The following is a 23538-nucleotide window of genomic DNA, read 5'->3' on the forward strand; positions in this document are numbered from 1 at the left end:
TCTATTAGAAGGAAGTCTGCCGATGACACACATATGCATGCTTTGCCAGTCAGATGCTCTGTTAGATGAAAACAGTTGACACTTCTATTTCTGGCCACAGAAGAAGGTCTGAATCTATAAGACGGTCTGTGAGATGTGGAACTGCTCTGATCTGGCCCTCGTTCCTGTCCAACGGGGTCCTGGAAACGTTCCCTTCAATAAATCTGCTGATGATGGGAAATAACTGCAGCTTGCTCCATGTCTGCTTGATTTGCGCTGCAAATGTATTCTGCCACCGAGATATTTGTCCAAATCCACTACAACAGGAGAGACCGACACAGCATGTAGTTGAGTGTGATATGTTCAGCAGAAGTCCTGTGCAGTACTTGGAGTCCCTGACAACTTTGGGAGTATTTCTTGTTTTATAATAAGTCATCATGCACATACCCATCTGTCTATTTTTTCCTCTTTCAGGCATGAATTGTGGCTCTTTTCAGTATGTAACAAGACTGACATTTTATCAGTCGCTCAAACGGAAGCTTATTTTTTACGAAATAGAGAGAGTTGCAGGACTTTTTGTTTCAACATCTGTATGTATATTATTTGTAAATGAAAGTGTCACATACAAAGTATTACTCCATAACACAGTTTCACGAGTTCACACTTACAATTAGAGGGAGTAAAGTTTAATGCGTATTTGGCGTGCTGTCCGGGGGGAGGGCTCTGAGCTCGGATTTCGGCCCGAACCCATGTACTGGGTTCCCGTATATAAATGGTAAGTGTGGAGAAGGGGTGGTGGAGGGATGCTGTTAAACTGTCAATGAATTGAGGTGAGACTGCTGAATATATAACAAACATGGACAAACCTTACTTAAAATGAACTTAAAAATAGGGAAATTCGAAAAATCTCAATCTATTTCATCACAATTTTTGTGACAGAATTGGAATATCATTCTTTTATCGGAAAATATGAACACAATAACTTGATTATTAAAAAAAAAATCATAAAACCACAGAGCCTGATTTTCTGCATTTTCAGGCTGATATTATCTAATTTTAAATAATTGTACCTATTAATTTATATGTATATAATATCCATAATATATTATAATATACGTATATATAAATATATAATATATCTAAAAGATTAGGGACACAACTGGGAAACTTATAAAAGAGGCAAATTTTTGAAAATTTTAAAGGCAGAAAATAATCAGCAAACAGCTGAAGACATACAAAGACATTTCACAATTTACACATATGGAAACACATTGTGTATTGTGTGAATGTTAATCAGGCATCTTATTAGTCCAACGGAATAAAACAATTCAAGAGCGCAGTCACACCCAGAGGAGGTTAATGTAAATATGAAAGCAAATATTGACACAGATCACCAAGTCTGAACATTGTCACTATAGCACAAGTTATGACAAAGCGCTCTCAGCTTCTATTTATCTGTTATCTGTGTCACAGTGGAGATGGATGTATAAGAACACCTCATGATATTGGCTCCTCCCCTCATCTAACAACACAAGAGACCTGAGAAAAGGAGAGAAGGGAGGGAGCAAAGGAAGAGAGAGGGCGAGTGCATGTAAGAGATATGTTTATACTAAGCCAGGCTCAAATTCAACGGCATCAGTGCACCGGTGCTCATGTAATGTGGGAAATTAAAGCTCAGACACGCAGAGTCTCAGGAACGGTGGGACATTTCTTGGAATAAATTGCGTGCCTCTATCTGAGGGCTCCTTGAAGAAATGAAGCTCTGAATTCTGTGAACATAAACTCGGGTGAAAGCTGCGAAACTACAGCTTTACAAGTTCACAAAGGGTGGTGAAATATCTCAACGCTCTTCAGAGGCAGCTTGGAAGCTCTTATGTCAACTACCCATCACGAAGCAAAACTGCAGCTTTGAAGAAAACACATGGATTATTGCTGCTGATTCAAGAACACAGAGTAAGTTTTTTTTTTTTTTATAAAATGCATATGCACTGCAAAAAATTTTTTCTTGTTAAGTTTGTTTTGCCTATACAAATAAATAAACATCCTTTTAAACATTTATGCAAAAGAAAATAAAGAAAGAAATATAAAGAAATGTACAGATGTTTTCAGAGTATGGGATAATATGAAAATAAAATAGTTCTAATACTAATGTAATTTTAAAAGTGCCCAGAGAACACTTTCAAAGTTATTTACTGTAAGAATAATTCAGCATTAGTAAGGCAAACTCTGTCCGAATCCATTAGAATGGGAGTATGCATGCCACACTGACAGAACTATAGTTTTTATGTGCTGGGCAGTTATTAGATTTTTTTTCTAATCTTTTTTTTCTAAATCTAATTGTAAGATTTTTTTTTTTTTTTTCCAGAAAAGTCATATTGAATGAATGTCCTATTGAATTGTTGATAACTTATTTTGAAATATAGAAAAGTATTTTTCCCATTTTTGTTTGATTCACGCCTGATCTATTTATTTTTTTTAGGGCAACAAAATAAAAGACAAACTTCTATTAAAGTGAGAAACATGCACTGACGGAAGGTGAGGCGAGAAATGAATGCACAAAAATATACATTCACACACATATGGATAAACTAAATAATTGTTGTGGTGTGTAAATAATATGGTGTGTTGACATGAAATACTCGTGGGAAGTTGACATATTGCATCTAAAACTATTTTAAATAGCCAAATTTAATTGCTACTTATTTTAGAATTATATGCCGTTTTCATGACACATTAATTCACATTAATTGAGAGACTACATAGAATGTGTGTAGTGTGTATTTTTACAAATTCAAAAGGCTTTTAAAAGTGGTTAAAAGACTTTCTCCTACACGTGTACATTTTGATCTTAAAAATTCATGGACATGTTAACAACCCATATACTAGTTTGTAAATGACTACTTTGGAATGTGGAAACAAAGCAAAACTAATTTGTTCACATTTAGTGCCATATTGATGAGTTTTGCTCTTGCAGACTTGTGAAGTGGTCACTGTATGAGAAAAATGCTGCGTCATCCGCTAACTGTTTAATCTCTCAGAACATGGAGAATGTTATATGGCATAAACATTGCATTGCTATTCCTAGTTTCAACTTCTGCAAACAGTAAGAGTATCTCAGGGCATGAGATTGATGGTGTCAGTAAAAGTCTAAAGGAAACCCAAGGTTAGCTGGTATACCATTTAAACATCGGGTGTGTAGATAATGCCCATATCATGATCTAAAATCCAGCTTTCCCTCACCTTTTTGGCAATTTTGGGTAGCTCTTGTATAAGTGAAGATATAATATAGCATTTAAAAACGAAAAATGAATCAATGCAATAATGAAGATAAAGGTCATGTATTATTCTTTGTATATTATTATTTTATCATGACAGATTAATTGAAATCTCTTATTATGGTCCCTGTGAACTTTCTGAAACCATTCATTCTGCAGGAGGTTCCCCAAGATGTTATTATCAGGAGTGAGAAGCTGTTGAAATCCAACAGGGAGGTTTTGGAAACATGCTGACGCAATATTTTAGTGTGCAGTTGATTAAATTAATAAGGTGCTGAATACTATGATACATGACATGTATAGGCATTCTTGACCCGGAAAATTAATTTGCAGTTGCGTAAGCCATTGGAAGATAAAACTTAAGAAAGTATTTTGGAAATAAATTAAATTTTTAATGACGCACTAAACTGTTGCAACCTGACCTGTTTTCTTGACGCTCGCCATCTTGAGTAATTATTACGACCTGCGTATTGTATATCTGATATTCTGGCCAATTTCCGGAAGTCCAATTCAATTCCTATTTCAATTACTTTTCAAAAAAAAAAAAAAATCTGTTTGTCAGTATAAGTGAAAAATAAGAGCTGTGAAAATAAGGTTAAATGAATATTAAAGGTTAGCCAAGCTAATTTTTAGCCCTTCACTCCACCATTTTTTTGTAAATTTGGAGTGCTGTCAGTACAGAGAACAATGACAAAAATCGGTGTTTCCTACACCGTGTTATCCTGTTTTTAAAATTTGCACTCTGTTGACTTCAATGGGGCAAGTTTTAAACCTGCTTTTAGCCTCTTAACATTCTTGATGTGTCATTACAAGTGCACAGGTCATGTGAGTGATTCCTTCGGAGTGAACGCGGGTGAATCTGACTGCAGTAGATGTGAAAGAAATATATAAAAAATGATGTTTATTCAGCCAGCGCACATACCTGTATTTACATCCTGTTTTCGGTCGAAGTCCACAGTAGTCGATTGCCGAGTTCACGCCCATAGGTTTAGTACCTATGATCACGTGCGTGAACTCGACAATCGACTACTGTGGACTTCGACCGAAAACAGGATGTAAATACAGGTATGTGCGCTGGCTGAATAAACATCATTTTTTATATATTTCTTTCACATCTACTGCAGTCAGATTCACCCGCGTTCACTCCGAAGGAATCACTCACATGACCTGTGCACTTGTAATGACACATCAAGGATGTTAAGAGGCTAAAAGCAGGTTTAAAACTTGCCCCACTGAAGTCAACAGAGTGCAAATTTTAAAAAGAGGATAACACGGTGTAGGCAACCCCGATTTTTGTCGTTGTTCTCTGTACTGACAGCACTCCAAATGTACAAAAAAATGAGCTCAATGTTAAAATTGACCGGAGTTCTCCTTTAAAAACAATTATATGTGCAAATGAGAAAAAAGTTTCTTATATATTTGTCAGGTGTAGGCTTTAGTTCTGTTTAGTTTCAGTTTGGTTCAGTTTGCCTGTGTTCCTGATCCTTTTTTGTTTCTATAGTTTCTGATTACGTTCACCTGTCTTTCGTTTAGTTACCTCTAGGGCTGGACGACTGATCGAAAAGTAACCTTTTTTTTTATCCTGTTAATACTTTCCCCTTAAAAACATTCAGCGGCATGGAAGCAGCATGGAACTCGAACACTGAGTCAACACACAGGCAGACAGTCAGCGAGCCCCGAAGCGAGATCACTTTCGCTTGAATCCTCATGAAAGTTTGTCAATTGTATGTTTAAAGGCTTGCCAGTTTGAACATTCAAGCGATTTCACACCATTCAAGAACAACGATATGGAAAATATCTCACTTCAGTGCTTGCAAGATGTTTTCAGTGACACAGAGAGCCAAGCTGCGTTGTGTCTCTGATAACGTGCAAGCCCTGAAGCCAAAAGACTTTCACTTGCGTCTTCACAAAATTTTGTCAATTGTATGTGTTTTAAGGCTTGCCAGTTTGAACATTGAAGCGATTTTAGACCCTCAGATATGTATCATTATATTGAACTACTGTGCAGATGCATTGTGGCACACAAACACATCATGTGAAGATTGCGCGCACAGAGAAACATTAGGAGCGCGGAAACTCATTATCAATGCTGTACCTGAGATTTATCAGAGTTCGAGTCCCGGTTCAAAGTTAGGACTTACTCAAGCCTACATCAAAGTATGTTTTCTTCAATTATTTTAAAATCACAAAGATAACAATGCACTCTTTCATTAGAAAAAAATATCCCACCTTTAATAGTCGAGCATATTTACAGTATGTGTACAGTATGTCAGTGACCTATGAGGGCAAAAAAAAAATCGTTCATTAATAGTAATCGAGGTAAAATGTTCAATTAATCAAGATTTTGATTTGAGGTCATATCGTCCAGCTCTAGTTACCTCATTACTCCCTATATATTTAAACTTCTGTTCTTGGTTCAGTGCTGCTTATGATTAAGTGGGTGTTTTTTTTTTGTATATTTCTGCGATTCTCCAGTGTGTTCCTAGTTAGATTATTATTAAAGACAATTTAAAAGGACCATCCAGATGCCGGCCATCCAGATGCTCTATCTTGAGCAGAAGGAGCAAAAACCACACAAGGGACTTTTTAGATCTGGTGTGCCTCAACCACTATCCGGACTCTGTGTATCTGCCTGTGAACGGTCCTCAGGGGGATTTCGCCACTTTCGTGGAGTGGGTGTTGGGGAACAACAGACTGGCGTTCACCATCTGTCCCGCTGCGGAGGACATCGCCAGCCCCACTCCGGACCCAGAGCCCAGCCAAACGCCTCCAACACACTGCACGGTGCCTATGCCAGAGCCCAGCGCAGACAAAGAGCCCAAGCCTGGCAACGATGGCAAGCGATGGCAACGCCAGAGTGGACGCCTGAGCTGATCATTGCAGTGGAGTACGAGCTCCACAGAGAGGCTGACCTGGTGTGTGAACCAGCAACATTGTCCGTGCCAGTAGGTGTCCTCGTGAAGTTTGTGGGAATGGAATGGAGCCCCGCCCAGGCCCGGATTGGCTAATCGGGAGCACTGGGAGAATTCATCATCTGAGCTGCTTCAGCACTCAACCTCGCTCGTCGGCAATGGCAAAATGTTTGAGTTGACCGATCAAAGCAAGCGAGATTTATGTTCACAGAAGCGCGAGCCGCGGCAGCGCGCGAATCCCAACGCGACGCTTCACGAGATAAGGTGCAAGTGGTTAAACTAAACAGCTGTTTTACGATAGAAATGTTAAACGACCGACATAAATAATCACTTTGCAAAGACTGTATCAATCTAAGCTCAGCTTCAGGAAGGGGAGATTTACAGGTAAAGATAAAGAGACTGAGAGAAGAAGAACGAGAGAAGGAGATGGAGATGAGAGAGGAGAGCAGGTAGAGCAATAGCCTATTGCATACTGTGCCCATAATGAGAATAACTTTATTGCAATGGATTCCTATTTAACACAGATGTTCTTTGGGACACTTTGGGATGCAATTTTGGGACCTCTGTATTTATAAAACCCTGTGTACTGATATTGCACTGAATAGAAAATTATATTTTTGAAAAATACAATGAATTACAAGGCTGTACAGAACAGTGCACTACTGCAGACTTAGGCTCAATCCCAGTTCACCCCTTGGCCCTTGACCCCTCCGTTTTGCGCGTTCCCGTGAAGGGGTAGGGTTGTCTCGATTCTCTTTTGGTTGGAGGGGCACTAGGGGTAGGGGGAAGGGCCAGATAGCCCTTGAAAGATTGGGCCTTATATACTGAGGGTTTAATTACATTATTTTAGTCAGTCGGGAACTAAAGTGGGCCGGTCTAAGGCATGAAACTCCAGGGCTGAAAATGAGTCCCACTCCGGCCCTGGCCCCGCCTATACTCCAGATGCTGAGGGTGAACTGCATATGGCCTAAGGAAGTGCAAGAGGATATTTCCCTGAGTCTCCCATCCCCACTGGACCCACCCAGCTCCAAAGTCTACTGTGTCTCCACTGGTCTAGCCCAGCTCCAAGTCTCTTGTGTCTCCAAAGATCCCACACAGCCTCCCTCTTACACATCCTCTACTAAAGACAGTCAGTCCTTCAGCCCTGCCTCCCGTTTCCCTTCAGACCCTCGGCTCCCCCTTTGTTGACTCCACTCTGCTGCATGGATCTGACTTGGGTCTTCCAGGCTCGCCTTGGCTAGGGGATCCCCTGGCTCCATAGCCAGCCGCCAAGCCCTTCACTCCACCTCGGCCTGTCGACCAGTTGACTCCACCCTGGCTCCTCCCTCCCTTGGTTCCACCTGGGACCATCGCCCTCCGGCTATGCCTTGGTCAGTCACTGCTCTGCCTGCGCCACGTCCCTCCACCCCTTTGGCTCCACCTCAGTTCCCCGGCACCCTGGCTTCACCTCGGACGCTCATCGCTGCGGCTCCGCCTCGGCCTCCAGATCTTGTGTCGTTTGGTCTCATCGTCTCTTCGACACCACCTGAGTCTCCACCTCCATCAGCTCTGTCTAAGTCTGTCGTGCACCTGTATCCACCTTCCAAGTCTCTACCATGGCTCCTGCCTCCCTCAACTCCGCTGTGGTCATTCGTCCTGGCTGTGCTCTGGTTTCCAACTTGGCTCCTTCTGCTCTCGTCTCCTCCCTGGCTCCTCCCACCGTCATTGCCACCCTGGTCTCTCCCGCCATCATCTCCTCCTGTTTCCTGCCCTTCGCCAGCCACGATTACTCCCTGTGTTTTTAAGCCCTGTGGTAGTGCTTAATTTTGTGTTTCCAGAGTGTTGCTGAGTATATGTGATTTATATTGTTCTCGTTGTATTCTCCCTTGTCATGTGCTTAATACTGCAACCACCCAATCGTGACAATATACAGTGGGTACGGGAAATATTCATACCCCCGGTAAATATGATCAAAAATGGCTGTAAAAAAATAATCTTTCATTCAAAAAATTTGATCTTTCATTCAAAAAAATTGCAAAAATCTAACCTTTCATTGAAGTAAAAGAATTCAAATTGGGGGGGGAAATCACATTATGAAATAAATGTTTTTCTCCAAAACACGTTGGCCACAATTATTCATACCCCTAGAATGTTTTATGAATAAAATATCTCTGAAGTATATTCCCATTAATATTTACCTTTTTTTTAGCACACCAGAGGGACTAGGAACATGAAATTGTCCAGCCATGACTTCTTGTTTCACAGGATTTTAAATATGAGGAAACACAAAGGCCAAATTCCCTTAATCATCCATCACAATGTGTAAAACCAAATAATACAGTTCTGATTTGCAGCAAAAGATTGTTGAACGTCACAAAATAGAAAGTGGCTGTAAGAAAATAGCTAAATAATTGAAAATACCCATTTTGACCATCAGGGCAATAATTAAGAAGTTATAATCAAGTAAAAATGTTACGAATCTGCCTGGAAGAGGACGTGTGTCTATATTATCTTAATGCACGGTGAGGAGGATGGTTTGAGTGGCCAAAGACTCTTCAATAATCACAGATGGAGAATTGCAGAGTTTAGTTGAGTCTTGGGGTCAGAAAGCCTATAAAAAAAAAAAAAATCAAACAACCCCTACATCCCCCCATGTTGTTTGGGAGGGTTTCAAGAAAAATGCTCCTCGCTTATCCAAAAACAAACTCCAGCATATCCAGTGGTCAGACACGACTGGAACTTCAAACAACACAGGGTTCTGTGGTCAGATGAAACAAAAAAAAGAGCTTTTTGCCAGCAAACACACTAGATGGGTTTGGTGCACACAAGGATAAAAAGTACCCCATGTGTACAATTTAATATACCACTGGATCTTTAATGTTGTGGGCCTATTTTTCTGCTGGAGGTCCTGGACTTCTTATTCAGATACATGGCATCGTGGATTCTATCAAATATCAACGGATAAAAAAATCCAAACCGGGCGGCTTCTGCTAGAAATCTTAAAATGGGCCGTGGTTGGATCTTCCATCAGGACAACGATCCAAAACAAACATCAAAATCAACACAAAAATGTGTTTCGGAGCACAAAAAGCATCTGCCATGAGCGTCCCAGTTCCCTGACCTGATGAGTGGAGTGAACTGAAAAGAAGAAGCACCAACATGGATCTGGGAGGATCTGGAGAGATTCTGTATGAAGGAATGATCGCTGATCTCTTGTCAGGTGTTCTCCAAACTCATCAGGCATTTAGGAGAAGACTCAGAGCTGTTATCTTGGCAAAAGGAGATTGCAAAAAGGTATTTACTAAAAGGGTATGAATAATTGTGGCCAACGTGTTTTGGAGAAAAACATTTATTTCATAATGTGATTCCCCCCCCCAATTTGAATTCTTTTACTTCAATGAAAGGTTAGAATTGTGCAATTTTTTTGAATGAAAGATTTATTTTTTACAGCCATTTTTGATCATATTTACCGGGGGTATGAATACTTTCCGTACCCACTGTAATTAGGAAATTATTTAATTTCAGACTCTTTAAGTGCAAATAAAGTATCATGATTCCCGTAAAATCAAATCTTTTTTTATTTGAATATGGTACAATTTTGTGTCCCGTAATGTTAAAGGACGCAAATATATCATAATGTTTACATAATCTGTCAAACCAATATTCACATCATAGTCCAAAACTATTTTTAATTTTTTAACTAATTTTAATGACCAAAAAACATACTATTAAGCTTGTACCTGCATGGTTTTTACAAAAAAATGCTCAATGCTAAATAAAGCAGCTCGTATAAGTTGACATCCTGAGGTTGACAATAAACATATTTTACGCACTTCATTTCACTGACCATTTTCAAAAAGATAAACTGCCTTCCAAATTGAATAAGCAATACTTATTATGCATTTAATAAAACAACTCACTGCACAATTATTTCATGGCCAGTCGTCTTGGAGCAACCTGAAGTGATCTGTCCAAGCACACCATCACACCAATACCTTTGCTGTCTAACCAAGTTTCAAACACTTTCAAGTATTCTGCATAAAAAAGCGGCTGGCAAAAGCAAAGTGCTTTTTTCTATCATCAGCTATATTTAGTCTAGGTCAACATTTCTGCTGCACCATATTAGTGGATTCCTCAGAGGGAAAGGGATTCAAGGAAAGGTAGAAAATGTAAAAGCAAGGGTAAAAAACTAACAGCTCATGCATCAGCTGCTTCAGAGGATGACCTCAAACACAGCTGTGACAAGGACACTCGCTTTTATTTATGACTGGACCTGGAAAGACAGCGCAAGACATTTAAAAAAACTCTTTTAGTAAAAAACAAGAGTTTCGCAATCTTAGTATTTATATTTTCTGAAAGAGAATGAAGTATAGGGTGCTAGTAGAATGACAGATGATAGATATTATCAGGTATTATTTATGAGGTGCTGTAAATTACTTTTCTAAATGAAACATTCTTATATTATTTAGACCAGTATTCAGGGCTAAAGAGTTAAATGGTTCAATATAAAAAATAAATAACTAAAATTTACTTTCAGATCACAGATTAAAGGCTATGTAAATCATTTTTACAAATCGAAATAAAAAAATCTGAGTTAGATTTTCAGTCAGAATACTATATTACCACCAAAGCCCAGATAATTACACAGACATACAGCTCACACGCAGACAGTGTAAAGAAACCTCACATTGATTTAAGATGAAGCGATTGCTGGAAAACAATGGTCTTTCAGAAAGAGAGAGATCGAATGAGAAACATAAAGGAAGGGAGAAAATGTGTAGAAACAAAGGGAAAGGTAGAGTCAAAGACATGATAAAGAGATGGATAGGCAGAAACTGTATAATAGGCACCTCATTTTTTTAGATTGGACTATATAATGTATAATTCATTTCATTTCATTTCAAAGTATAATGAAATGAATGAATAGGTATTATCAAGTATCCAGGTTTAACCAGTCCATGATGAATTATCACCATTGTGTCTTTGTTACACACTATAAAATCCATTCAGATTCACTGTGTAATGTGTGATGATAATGTTTCATGCATTATGGGATGGTATTTAGCTGCTTGTATATATATCATGAGCCTAAATGTTAATTCTCCAAAGTTCCTAATATAGTAAACTACTCTGCTTTGTACCATAAATAAAATAGTAATAATAATAATAATAATAATGTGTCCACAACGTCCTTTTACAGTTTTCATTGAAAAGTAATAGGGGACTCTTTCACTAACAAACATAATTTTATATTTGCACGTATAACAGTGAATGTATAGTATTATTAAATATAATACATTTTTGTGTAATAATTACAGTTATTATTTATACAGTGTTATATAAATGATATAAATCGTTCTATCATGACAACTCTCTGAAGAGTTTAGCACGATAATGGATATGACAATGTTAATGTATTTGGTCATGGCTGAATAGATCTGCTACACGGCTGCTGCTGCTGCTGCAGAGCAAGTACAGACACTTGCTTTTGTGTCTGTACAGTTGCTTTTGAACAGTTGCCTATATGGGTCAAATTGACCCACGAACAGCAAGATCGTATAAAATTTCTGTATGCACATTTCTTTGCCTCTTTGCCTTAGAACATTAAAATATGCGGGTCAAATTGACCCACGAACATCACAAACATAACAGTAGTTATGTGTGTATATGTCAAAACACATCAGCATGTTGAAACTTTGCATGCATGTTCATGACCCTAAATTAGAAAAAGCATAGGTTAACCGGTATTTCAGACAACTCAAAAATCAAAATGGGTCAAATTGACCCGTAACATCTTGAGTTTCATAACAGAACTTGGTATATAATACAGCATCATTTAACAATAACATTGCATTTGTCGTCCTGTTAAACCTAATTTATTTATTTTTTAAATTACACCATATTTGGTACTTTGGCAACTTAGTTAGGTTTTCTCTATAGCATTTTTCATTCTTTTACTATTAAAATGACAAGGATTTTTAGAGGGGGGAGATGTTCCTGTAAAAGGAACATTGGATACATTTGTCAGTAAAAATGACATTTATAAATAGTTACTGTTTTTTTAAAGTGTTGGGTCGAGCAGATAAGAAAGATGACAATTGTTCCCATTTAACATAGCCTTTCTTATTCTCATATATGGGCAAACTTTGTTTTGGTATGCATGGCCCTATAGTTATTTCTCTTTTGTGTTCTCATCTCATGCCCTGTATCCGATTGCTCACCCCACCTCCTCCTCTCTGTTTATTTAACCCAGCGTCTCATGCTACCACTCTTTCTCAAACTGTCAGTCTCATTTTTGCAATTGATATTTTTATTTGTATTATTTATTTGCATAGTTAAGAAAATAAACCAGCTTTTATTGGGATCAAGGAGCAGTTGATAACAGACAGAGGAAGCGATAGAAAATGGGGTAAAGGAATGGGCAACGGAAAAACAGAGGGAGGAGGAAGGAGGAGGAGGACTTTATGGAGTCAATCAGGGATGAGAGAGATACTAATGGGGAGCGAATGTGATGGACTAAGCTGGGTGGGATAGTAGGAGTCAAATCAAGTCAGGGAAAATTTAGAAAAGAAAACAAAAAAGAGAGGACTTGACAGACTTATTTTGCACAAAAAAAAACGGTAGCCATGGGGAATAAAACAAATCAAAGAGTGGAAGAGGAAGCAGATTTGTTTGCTTGCTTTTTGTGTGTCTGTGAAATTGCTTAATTAACTGAGTGGCAAAATATCATAAAACAAGATTAATGAAATGCGATGGCCATGTGTTGTGTGTATGTACATATATATGTTTATAGAGTGCAAATTCCTCTGCACGTGCTAATACTAATACAATATCTGCCTCAGTGTTTGTAAAAAAAAACACTTGATGTGCTTTATGTAATTCACAAAATAGCAAAATAGTATTTTTTACATTTTACAATAAGGTTTCATTAGTTAACGTTAGACAACTACATTAGTTAAACTGAACTAATAATGAACTGCACTCCTACAGCGTGTATTTCAACATTTACTAATACATTATTCAAATCAAAAACATTAGTTAATGCACTGTGAAGTAACATGAACAAACAATGAACAGCAGCTGTATTTTTATTAACTAACATTAACAAAGATTAACAAATACAGTAACAAATGTATTGCAAATTGTATCATGGTTAGTTTATGTTAGTTAATACTGTATATTGACTAATGTTAACAAATGAAACCTTATTGTAAAGTGTTACCCATTTTTCTATTCAGCCTGTCACGTCAATAATTTTGCATATGCAATTCATTTTTAATACATTTTCACATTTCAAGACCATTTACATTAACTTCTGGGTTGTCACTTGATGTCCAATGTTAAATATGGGTTCTGAAACAAATCATCTATATACCTCCTTGTGACCAATTCTTGCAGGCATGGAGACCTTCTCAGGAGAGGCATTCTCTGAGCATGCTGAACTCAACAACACTTTCAGAGGAGGATCATATTTCTGGTTGGTCACTCAAAACAGCTCAATAAACCGCACTCAGGTGCCCGGTCCAGTTTCGATTCAGGACATGGCTCTGGCTCAAGCCGAGATTGGAATTCTGGGTCTGGTTCTCACTCTGGCAACACTTGGGAACAGCTTTGTACTGTGGGTTCTGCTGAGGCGACGCAAATACAACGCTCCCATGCACCTATTTATGGTCAATCTGTGTGTTGCAGACCTTGTGGTGGCATTTTTTCAGGTGAGCTGAACTTTGTTTAATGCTTAGCAAAACATTACAGGGTTGCCAACACATGACAATGACAAAGACAATGCAAAATGCGCTTGATCATAGAGTCAGTCATAAGAGCAAACGAGTCGTGGTTAAATTTCAAAGACGTGTGTGTATGAGTATCAAATAGGTGGAGCTCAACAAAAAATGAGTGCAATAATTTTGACTAAAATATTATTTTCATCAAATATTTGTTGTTTGACATTAAATGTATGTAAGAAAGTAAATATACTTTATGTTCCTGCAGAACATTTGACCTGTTAGGTTTGTTTTTGTTATCTATAATTTAGTGATTTTTAACTGTCTTGCTTGCTTTTTTTAATGAATTGGCCAGTAGGAAATATCACTTGCCGGTAATCTTCAAGTAATATTAGGTAGTTAAACAGCATACAATTGAAAAGTAAAAAAAAGAACTGTATATTGTACAACATTAACCTGGTAAGATAAAATCAAAAATGAATTGTTGCATCCTCAAAACCTCCTATAGGTGCCTGTGATTGGTTCAAGCCATGTATTCAAAATCTCACTCCAGCCAGGTAACCAATGTTGGTAACCCTGCATTATTTCTTTTAAGTGACTTGCCAACAGCAGTTTACTGTTTTGCAGGTGCTCCCGCAGCTGGTATGGGTTATCACAGAGAGATTTCAAGGTCCTGACGTGCTGTGCCGCTCAGTGAAATATCTGCAGATTGTGGGAATGTTTGCATCCTCTTACATGATTGTTGCTATGACAGTGGACCGCCATAATGCCATCTGCTGCCCCCTGCAGACTTACAAAAGAGGGGCAGTTTCATGCTGGAATACACCCATCATGGTAGCCTGGGGTCTAGCCCTTGTTCTCAGTGTGCCGCAGGTACTATGGTTGTCAATACTAAAGTATTACAACATTTAAAATGTTATCAGTCAGTGAATATGCATTCTTATACAATATTCACCCAATATTTGCCATATTTTCACCTTCAAGTCATTACAAACGCATATGGTGCTATTCATTCCATGAAACACAAAAGGAACTATTTTAAAATATTTTCCCAATGCTGTCTTCCCTACAGGTGTTTATTTTCTCCAGGTCAGAGGTCTCTCCAGGAGTGTTTGAATGCTGGGGGCACTTTGCTGAGTCCTGGGGGCTGAAAGCCTATGTCACCTGGATGACTCTAGCCGTGTTTGTGCTTCCTACCTTTATTATCACCATTTGTCAGGTACTGCTGGTGCCAGTGCATTTAATTCGTCTCTAATCCCAGTTTCCGCATTCACCTTAAAAAAACATAAATGTGAAGACATTAGTTAGACATTACAAATTCACAGTAGAATTACCATTAGTGGGCCTAGTTTAAAAGCAACTACTGTATTTGAGTTTTTTATCAATAGAGTTTCTTCATAAAAAAATCAACATAGGGATTTCATTTATTGGATGAACCAACATAAATGATAGTTTAGTTCTACTCCCTCTACACTCTATTAGTTCTTATAAATACAGTACAATCTGCCGTGTTAATATGAAGGAATTTTTCACAGGTGTTTTACTCGCATTTTGAATTTTGAATTGTATTGGGTTGTGTTTTAAAGGGTTAGTTCACCTAAAAATGAAAATTCTGTCATTAATTACTCACCCTTATGTCATTCCAAACCAGAAGACTTTTGTTCATCTCCAGAACACAAATGAAGATATTCTAAATGAAATCTGAGAGATTTTTCTCTCTACATTGACAGCCTATGCAACTACCACTTTCAAGCCCCAGAAAGGTAGTAAAGACACCATTAAAGTAATCCATGTGACATGTAATTTTACCATATAGGCTTTTGTTTTATTGCCGAAAATAAGCTCTTTGACCAACAAAATTGTATAATTCTTATATGTTTTGTTCATCAAGAAAATTTGAATTGCCTTAATACAATTGCCAGGCTATAAAAGGCTATAAAAAAAACCATCACAATCGCATTACTGCAATGGCACCACCACTAAGCTGCTGACAGCACTTTCCATTTTTTTTTAAATGAAAATATATATTGAGTTTGTGTTAACACAGGTTTCAGGTTTTAGGACTCCTTCCTGCAACCCTATTGAAATGTCTCAGCGGTGATCTGGAGAAAAGAACTTTTGTTATCTTTTTAATAAATCATGAGCTGCTGGGGTGACAATCATTTGAGGGGAGGCGGATCCCATGACATGTATCACAATGCTTGTTTGGTGAGATTATGCTCTCTGACCTGGCCAAGGGGTTTTGGTCAGTAAAGTTCTATTTCAGGAGAGAAATTCTCTAATGTGCAGATCTTTCCTTCCTCCAGCTGATACCGTTCCCAGCAAGCCAGTCTTATTTAAGAAAAAGTACACTGTGCATAACCCAAACCTAAAATTGCTTCACACTGAGTAGGGCTGTCACTTTTGTGAAAAAATCCTGTTCGATTTTTGAGACATAAGTGTTCATTGAATCGATTGTAAAATCGATTTTCCATGTCTAACGTTTCCATTTTAAACGCCAAATATGGGCAAATCCACGGACAACTAACAGGCATTAGCTCCTGCTTGAGGGTTACATTACTGCAGGCTTCAACATGGCTGTGTTTACGATTAGAAATGTCAAACAAATTTCGCCTACGTAGGCGATTGTAGACGCGTAGCCCGAATCTGTATGCATGAGACATACCGGCAGAATTCACAGTTTTGTTGTAAAAAGAGGCACATTATGCGGAAGTATAATTTGCTGTTATGCGTTTTTGTCAGATTGCCTGCAGTTGCTGAGTGGCGTATCGTGTACCTGAGTAGCGTTCGCTGTGGCGTATCGTGACCATAGAAAGTAAAAAAAATGGACACAGCGACCCCATAGACTTCAACGGAGAAAAGTGAAGTCAATTAGAAGCACTCACTTCCTGATGGCTGAGCGTACTGCGCAGACTCAAACTGAGCTTGACGACGTAGATGTGACGTGAGCAACCTGTCTGTTTTCTGTTTTCTCACGCCTTTGGTGTGAGAGACCCGGGTTCGAATCCACTGTGAGACACCAATGTGTCCCTGAGCAAGACACTTAACCCCTAGTTGCTCCAGAGGCGTGCGACCTCTGACATATATAGCAATTGTAAGTCGCTTTGGATAAAAGCGTCAGCTAAATGAATAAATGTAAATGTAAATGTTCTAGTTGCTGTGCCAAGAGAAATCTGAATCGAAACTTGCAGAGACGGAGAGCGTGAGTAGGAGGTGTCCATGAGCTAGGAGCAGTATTCTGTATTAATTATTTTGTCATTTTGCCTCCACGTCCCCCCAACTGCCCGCAAGCTTCTCCTCCTGTCCATACGGTAATTTCTCTACTGTGCGACAGAGAGTCGCGTGGTTATGACGCAATCGTTAGTCTATTTTTACAAAAACTGCTTCTACAGGGCCATAACGTAAAATACAAGGTAATGGAGCCTTTTATACATTTTCGTGTTTCTTTAGAAATAAATAATGGACAAATGGAGTCTTTAAACGCCTCAGATGTAAAGTTATTCGCTGTCAAAGTGACGCCAAAATGAATGGGAGTCAATGGAATGCTAACAGCAGGTGATGGTCTGATAGCCAATGGCGGCGCCCAGGGAAGCTTCAGTTTTTTATGAAACATTGGCCCCCTGATCGTGACGAGCTGGACGCGCTCCGAAAAAAGACCGTTAAAATCGATTCCCTATTTTCGTTTTCGAAACTTGCGTTGGTTGGTCCGATCGATTGTGCAATCGATTTTCGATTTTCGAGTGTGGACAATGTGTCTTTGGCAACAAACATTTTTTAAAAACAAACTTTGGTCTGACCATTAAACAACTGCATGAAGTATGTATTTTAATTCTATATTCCTTAAAATACATAGAAAATATACCAAAAAACTCAACAAAAACCTACAATAATGAAAAACTCCCCACACTTACACGTTTAAAGTTGTTTTTGGCACTGACCTCCAGATGTCTTTTGACATTCTTATGAATGTTTGTACAAATGATGGGGTATTTTACTTGCAGTTAATATTTCATACTTGAGATTCATTGGTGATTAAATGACTTTACTTCTGTTAAATGTCCCATCTGGATTTAGTTTATAAACAAGATTTCCATTAAGAGAGGTTTTCTCCACCATTTACTTAATAAATGAGTGCTACGGACTAGAAAGCAGTAATTCTCAAAACTGCACATTTTGGATTATCCTCCTTATGTAACACACCAGAATCAATTCACCACCTAATAGAGAATACAATTGAGAACTGCTGTTTTGAGAGTAGTGCTGTTTTTTTTCCAACAACAAATCAGTGTTTTTTAACAAATGATTTAAAAGGGCTATATGTAAGAATTTTCATCTATTAAAAAAAGAACAAAGAAAAAAGAGAGACCTACCCCCGACTTCCTAGGTTGTCTATTAAAGCCTGTTGACTGATTTTTATGTTAAGGACTCGAGATGTTTTTGCCGTGGAAATCAAAATGATGCGACGTTCACAATGTTCTTCTGCAAGACACATGCAGTTTTGTTTATTAAAAAAAAGTTACATAGTATACCTTTAACGAATGAGTGAGCCAATCTGAGTGAATCTTTTCAATGAACCAATTCATATGGTACGGGTTCTCAAACGATTCGAGACAACTTACCCAACACTATGGCTGCATCCGAAATCGCATACTTCCCTAGATGAAAAAACAGTATGTAGCCTACCAAATGAAGTATGTCTGAATTCACAGTACTCATAAAAGAGTAGGCAAAAAGTATCCAGAAGTAGGGCTGTATGATTATGACAAAAATCATAATTGTCGATTATTCCCTTGAAATTGTAATTGCGATTATTAATTACGATTATCACAATTTACACTGAATGATGTTTTGAATAGTTTGGCCATGGGACCCACATTTCCCCACTCAAGAGGCAGGTCCACAACGCGCGTACACTTTGTCCCGTAGATGGTCTGCTCGCGCGCTTTAACCTTGTGAACGAGCAGATCCGTTTCCTTGCTAGAGAAGCGTTGTTTTTCCACTTGCAAATTCCTCCATGTAAATAGCGAATCCGCCATGACGCGAGCGCAACAGGCTTTTAAAGGGAATGGGAGATGAGAATCTGATTGGTTTATTGTACGTTACGCCCAAAACACACCCATTACTCATTAAGAGAATAAGGACAACCCTTTTAGACCATGCGCCGGGTGCGCCATTTTTCCCATTTGCAAAAGTGGATTCGGACACGCCCTAAGTGCACTTGCGCCATGTGCTTTAGACCATGCGCTTAGATCGTTAAAATAGGGCCTATTGACTTTAGACCAGGTTTCAGTTGGTCAATGCCGCAGACTATTTCAGTTGCCTCAAAATAGCAACGCGCTATCAATGCGTCTGAACACACCTCGTTTTCAGACCAGCACGCCCATGGGCGCACAAAATGCATTTGCTATTTAAACAATGTGGCGCAGGACGTGAAAATGATAACTTGCGTCGCGCCTTGAGCCGTATTGCGCCTGGTGTATGATAGGGACCTGTGTGTCAATGTATATGTGTATTGAACAGCAACACCTACTGGTGGTGATCTTTAGTAATAACCTAAAACAGAATAAAGCATGTGCAATGTAAAATTTAAGTAACACGTTAAAGAAATTATGTAATGTAATATTTTATTTTTGTGTCTCTAGGTACGAATATTCAAAGAGATCCATGATAACATCTACCTGAAATCAGAACGTGTGGTTTCTGCTGACATGAAGAAGAACCTGGTCATTTTTCACTTTCCCATCTTCAAAAAGCGGGTCAGCGAAGCTAGAGTCTCACACATGCCGAGAGAAGCAAGAGAACTCCATAAAAAGAAAATCAACAGTGGCTCATCCCATTCTCACACCTGCAACACTGAGGACACACCAGAGACTGATTGTTGTGGTAAATCTTGTCAGGATGGCTACAGTCCCAATGATCTAGCCTCACAGACTCACAATTCATCTCCTGATGTGCTGCCTCAAAGTCAGACTCACCCAAACACCATCTGGAGCAACTCTGCAGCATTCCAGACATCACATGGATACTCTGTTCCACATAGGACAACAACTACTGAAGAATCCAATACTTCATCAAATCCCTCTTTCCCACCTTGCCCTCTCCATCCACCTCTTACAGGTGTGTCGAAAGCTATGTCTAAAACAGTGAGGATGACTCTGGTCATTGTGCTTGTCTATACGTTGTGCTGGTCACCCTTCTTCATTGTACAGCTTTGGGCTGCCTGGGACCCCAACCCCCCCGACCAAGGTGAGAAACTAAAGACACAAGAAATGTATAGCCAGTGCTGGGTAGATTACTTACAAAGTGTGGTCCATAACTGATTACAAATTACATGAAGATAATTGTAGTTAGTAAATCGTTTGGAATTTGAATAGAATTATTTTGCACCATATATCAATAAAAAATAATCTGATTACGAGCATTTTAAAATGCAATCTAATCTAATCTAATCACAAGTACTTTTTTGAAATCTGATTACATAATCCAGATTACATGTAATCAGTTACTACAAAGTACTGGATATAGCATAGCCATTTTTTGGAGGTAAAGCATGAGGTACAATTCAATGATGACATTTGGCTGTTCAAAAAGGGTATAATTAATTCCTTTACAAGAGCACTGACTCATTGGATTGTGGAAGTGTATTGGAATGGTTGAAAATTATTCGGAAAATGTAGAGCCCGTCAATGCAATGAGTCAAGTCAGTGTTTACTTGCATATGCCCACCATCTCTTCATCTCACGTTCTTCTAGACACATCCATATTTAAAGCCCTTTTCTTCACACCAATAAATAACCCATCTCCATTCCCTGCTGCTCTTACATTACTAACCAGATTTTGATATCTCTCACCACAGACCACTGAAAGCTGCTATACATCTGTGCTCCCACTCCAGCTGCTTTTGATTTGTTGCAGCTGTTTACGTGCAGCCAAACGGGCAACATACTGCTATTGATTGAACAGTTGAATGTCATATAAACTGTTTAGTATAAGAGATTTTCAAACTGAATTTCCCACAATGGAAAATGAAATTATAATATATTTGCTGTTATTATTAATCTCTGCTTGGAAGCCTTCCATTTCTTTATTTCCTGTTTTGTTAAAGTGTAAGCTCTATACACTACCAAATTTTGGGTTGGTAAGACTTTTTAATGTTTTTATTAGAACGCTAAAAATATAGTAAAACAGTAATGTTGTGAAATATTATTACAATTTAAAAGAACTGTTTTCTATTTTAATATATTTTAAAATGTAATTTACCGTGATGGCAAAGCTGTCATTACTCCAGTCTTCAGTGTCACATGTTCCTTCAGAAATCAATCTAATATTCTAATTGGGACCCAAGTAATTTTCTATTATTATACATTATTATTATAAATTTTGAAAACAGTTGTGCAGCTTAGTATTTTGTGGAAACCATGAAACAATTTTTTGATTCTTTGATAAGTAGAAAGGACAAATTGGATGACTTTGAATTTCGAATTTGTTCTTGAACTTTTTGAGGCAGTGTAAAACTACAACAAATTTAATTTAGTTTAATTTCATTATAAAAATCCTTAACAAGATCTTATTTACTTTATACTGTGTAAAATAAAAAGTAACATCAAAAATTGTATTAACGTGCACTTCATAAAATTATTGTAAAAGTCATAAACAAACCCTACATGACTAAACAAACACTGGAATGAACAATGTAAATACCCTACTGATTTGGTTCTGAAGTATGTTTGTTGTTTTGCGAATATAAACTATAAATGCCTTGAGGCGCCGAGAGTGGCCCCAGCTAACAAAAATATGTTCTTGCTAACATTCCCATTAAGTTATGAAAACATTATTTCCAAATGTTTTCAGCACGTTCAAAAAAAATCTAATTTCTAATTGTTTTAAAAACATTTTTTATCTTGGTTATGAATGTTAGAGAAAACATTAAGGGAATGTTACATTTTGTCATTTTGCTAACATTGAACATTACTTTTGAATGTTCTCTGAACCATCTGAAACAAATATAAAGTACTAACGTTTAAAAAATAAAACGAACGTCCAAATAAAATGATTCAGAAAAACGTTCCATGAATGATATATACATACAATTTTTGTGCTAAAAGTTTGATAATGTTATTTAAGACCAGGTAACGTTCCTTGAATAATGCTTGCTCATAACTTTGAGAGAAACTGTTCTGAGAACATTCCCTGTTAGCTGGGGTGAGTGTTTGCGCAAGTACAAACAAGGTTTTATGCTAGTCGAGTTTTGAAACCTCTCTTAGATCAGCACATTTCAAGGTGTCACCGTCTCTAATGTGGTTTATATTAGTAATAGCCCTTAAATGAGGACAATAACTTGACCTCTATGATATTTGGCTTGAAATTGATTTGACTTTCTCTACCCCTCTCCCTCATTTTCAGGAATGGCTTTCACCATCCTGATGTTGTTAGCCAGTCTGAACTCTTGTACGAACCCGTGGATCTACACAGCCTTTTCCAGCAGCGTGTCGCGTGAACTTCTCGCTCTACTGCGCTGTCGACCAAAGCTGCCCCGCAGGAGCTCGATGCGCGACCAATCCAGTGATATAAACACCTCCACCACCAAGGACAACTAGTACTGACCCCTATAAAATAAAATTAAATTGAGTGTCAGCAGAGGTGGCGATTTATGCGGGGGTATCTGTCCTACGCATGTGGAAGACATGTTGTCATGAGATATTGCTACATCTTCTATTCAGAGTTGCTGAAGATGCTGTTTTAACTGTGAAGAGTGGTATGCTAATGACCAAACTGTACCAATATGTGACATAAAGATCATTTCATGAGGATTTTATGCAAAAAGGGACCACTGATAATGAGGCTGATCTCATCCACCAGGATAAAGAACAGCTTACTGACTGTCAAAATAAACTTCATTAAACTCCAAAGAATACTGAGATAATTTATAAACATATTTGATTGAAATTGTCTTCTGTTGTCTGAGAGATGGAGATAAAACCCTTCACTGCAGAGGAAGAAGAGATCAAGGCCTTAACCTTAGAGCCAGCAATTTCAGTCTTTCTGCCAAATCAAGTCTTCTTCAGATTCAGAGCTTGCACAACAAGGACTGAGGAAGAAGATAAATGATGTGATCCATGCATGGAAACTACATCCAGGGGAGAGACAGAAAAATCTGGACTAAACAGTGATATTCCTTACTTATTGGACAAATATCTGACTTTCATTAACATTCCATACATAAGGTACAGGTATACAAATGGACTGATTTAATGTGTCATATTGAATAATAAGTAGGCTGACAAAATATGCGGTGCGCAAAACAGCAACACTTTCAGTTCCTCAATAACAGTTGGAATTATTTATAAGAGCACTATTTAAATGTGTGTAAGTATAATAGGAAGTCATAACAAATATAAGAATGATAAAGGAAGAAAAACAAAAATGACATCAGGTTACAGTGCCTTGAAATGAACTGATTTATAACTGAAGTATATACAAATCTTCAGGATCAGTCCTCTGATACTCTGTAAAAATCATTTTCTTAATCAGTATTTTTACTTACAAATTTGCCAGCGGGGTAAAAAAACACAAGCCTCTAAAAAGACAAGTTGTAATGCATTGCAAAATTTTTCTTAGCAATTCAATTGATCTTGTTTTAAGACTGGCTATTTTACTAGAAAACAAAGCACT

At 38.0% G+C, this 23538-nt stretch overlaps 1 protein-coding gene across 2 annotated transcripts; it reads left to right on the top strand.

The window, feature by feature from the left end:
- The first annotated feature begins 1494 nt into the window (after positions 1–1494).
- Positions 1495–23253, top strand: avpr2aa (arginine vasopressin receptor 2a, duplicate a). 2 transcript variants are annotated; one of them, XM_084429022.1, is made up of 7 exons: positions 1495–1932; positions 2459–2514; positions 13544–13857; positions 14494–14739; positions 14939–15085; positions 19509–20112; positions 22270–23253. In XM_084429022.1, exons 3-7 carry the CDS (start codon positions 13546–13548, stop codon positions 22461–22463), a joined length of 1503 nt encoding a protein of 500 aa, XP_084285148.1. In that variant the 5' UTR covers positions 1495–1932; positions 2459–2514; positions 13544–13545; the 3' UTR covers positions 22464–23253. The 2 variants fall into 2 exon arrangements, with proteins under 2 accessions (XP_084285148.1, XP_084285149.1); XM_084429023.1 differs by lacking the exon at positions 2459–2514 and having other exon boundaries at positions 1528–1932.
- Positions 23254–23538: the final 285 nt, after the last annotated feature.

The sequence above is a fragment of the Rutilus rutilus genome (genome assembly GCF_951802725.1).
Source record: "Rutilus rutilus genome assembly, chromosome: 13".
Taxonomy (NCBI): Eukaryota; Metazoa; Chordata; class Actinopteri; order Cypriniformes; family Leuciscidae; genus Rutilus; species Rutilus rutilus.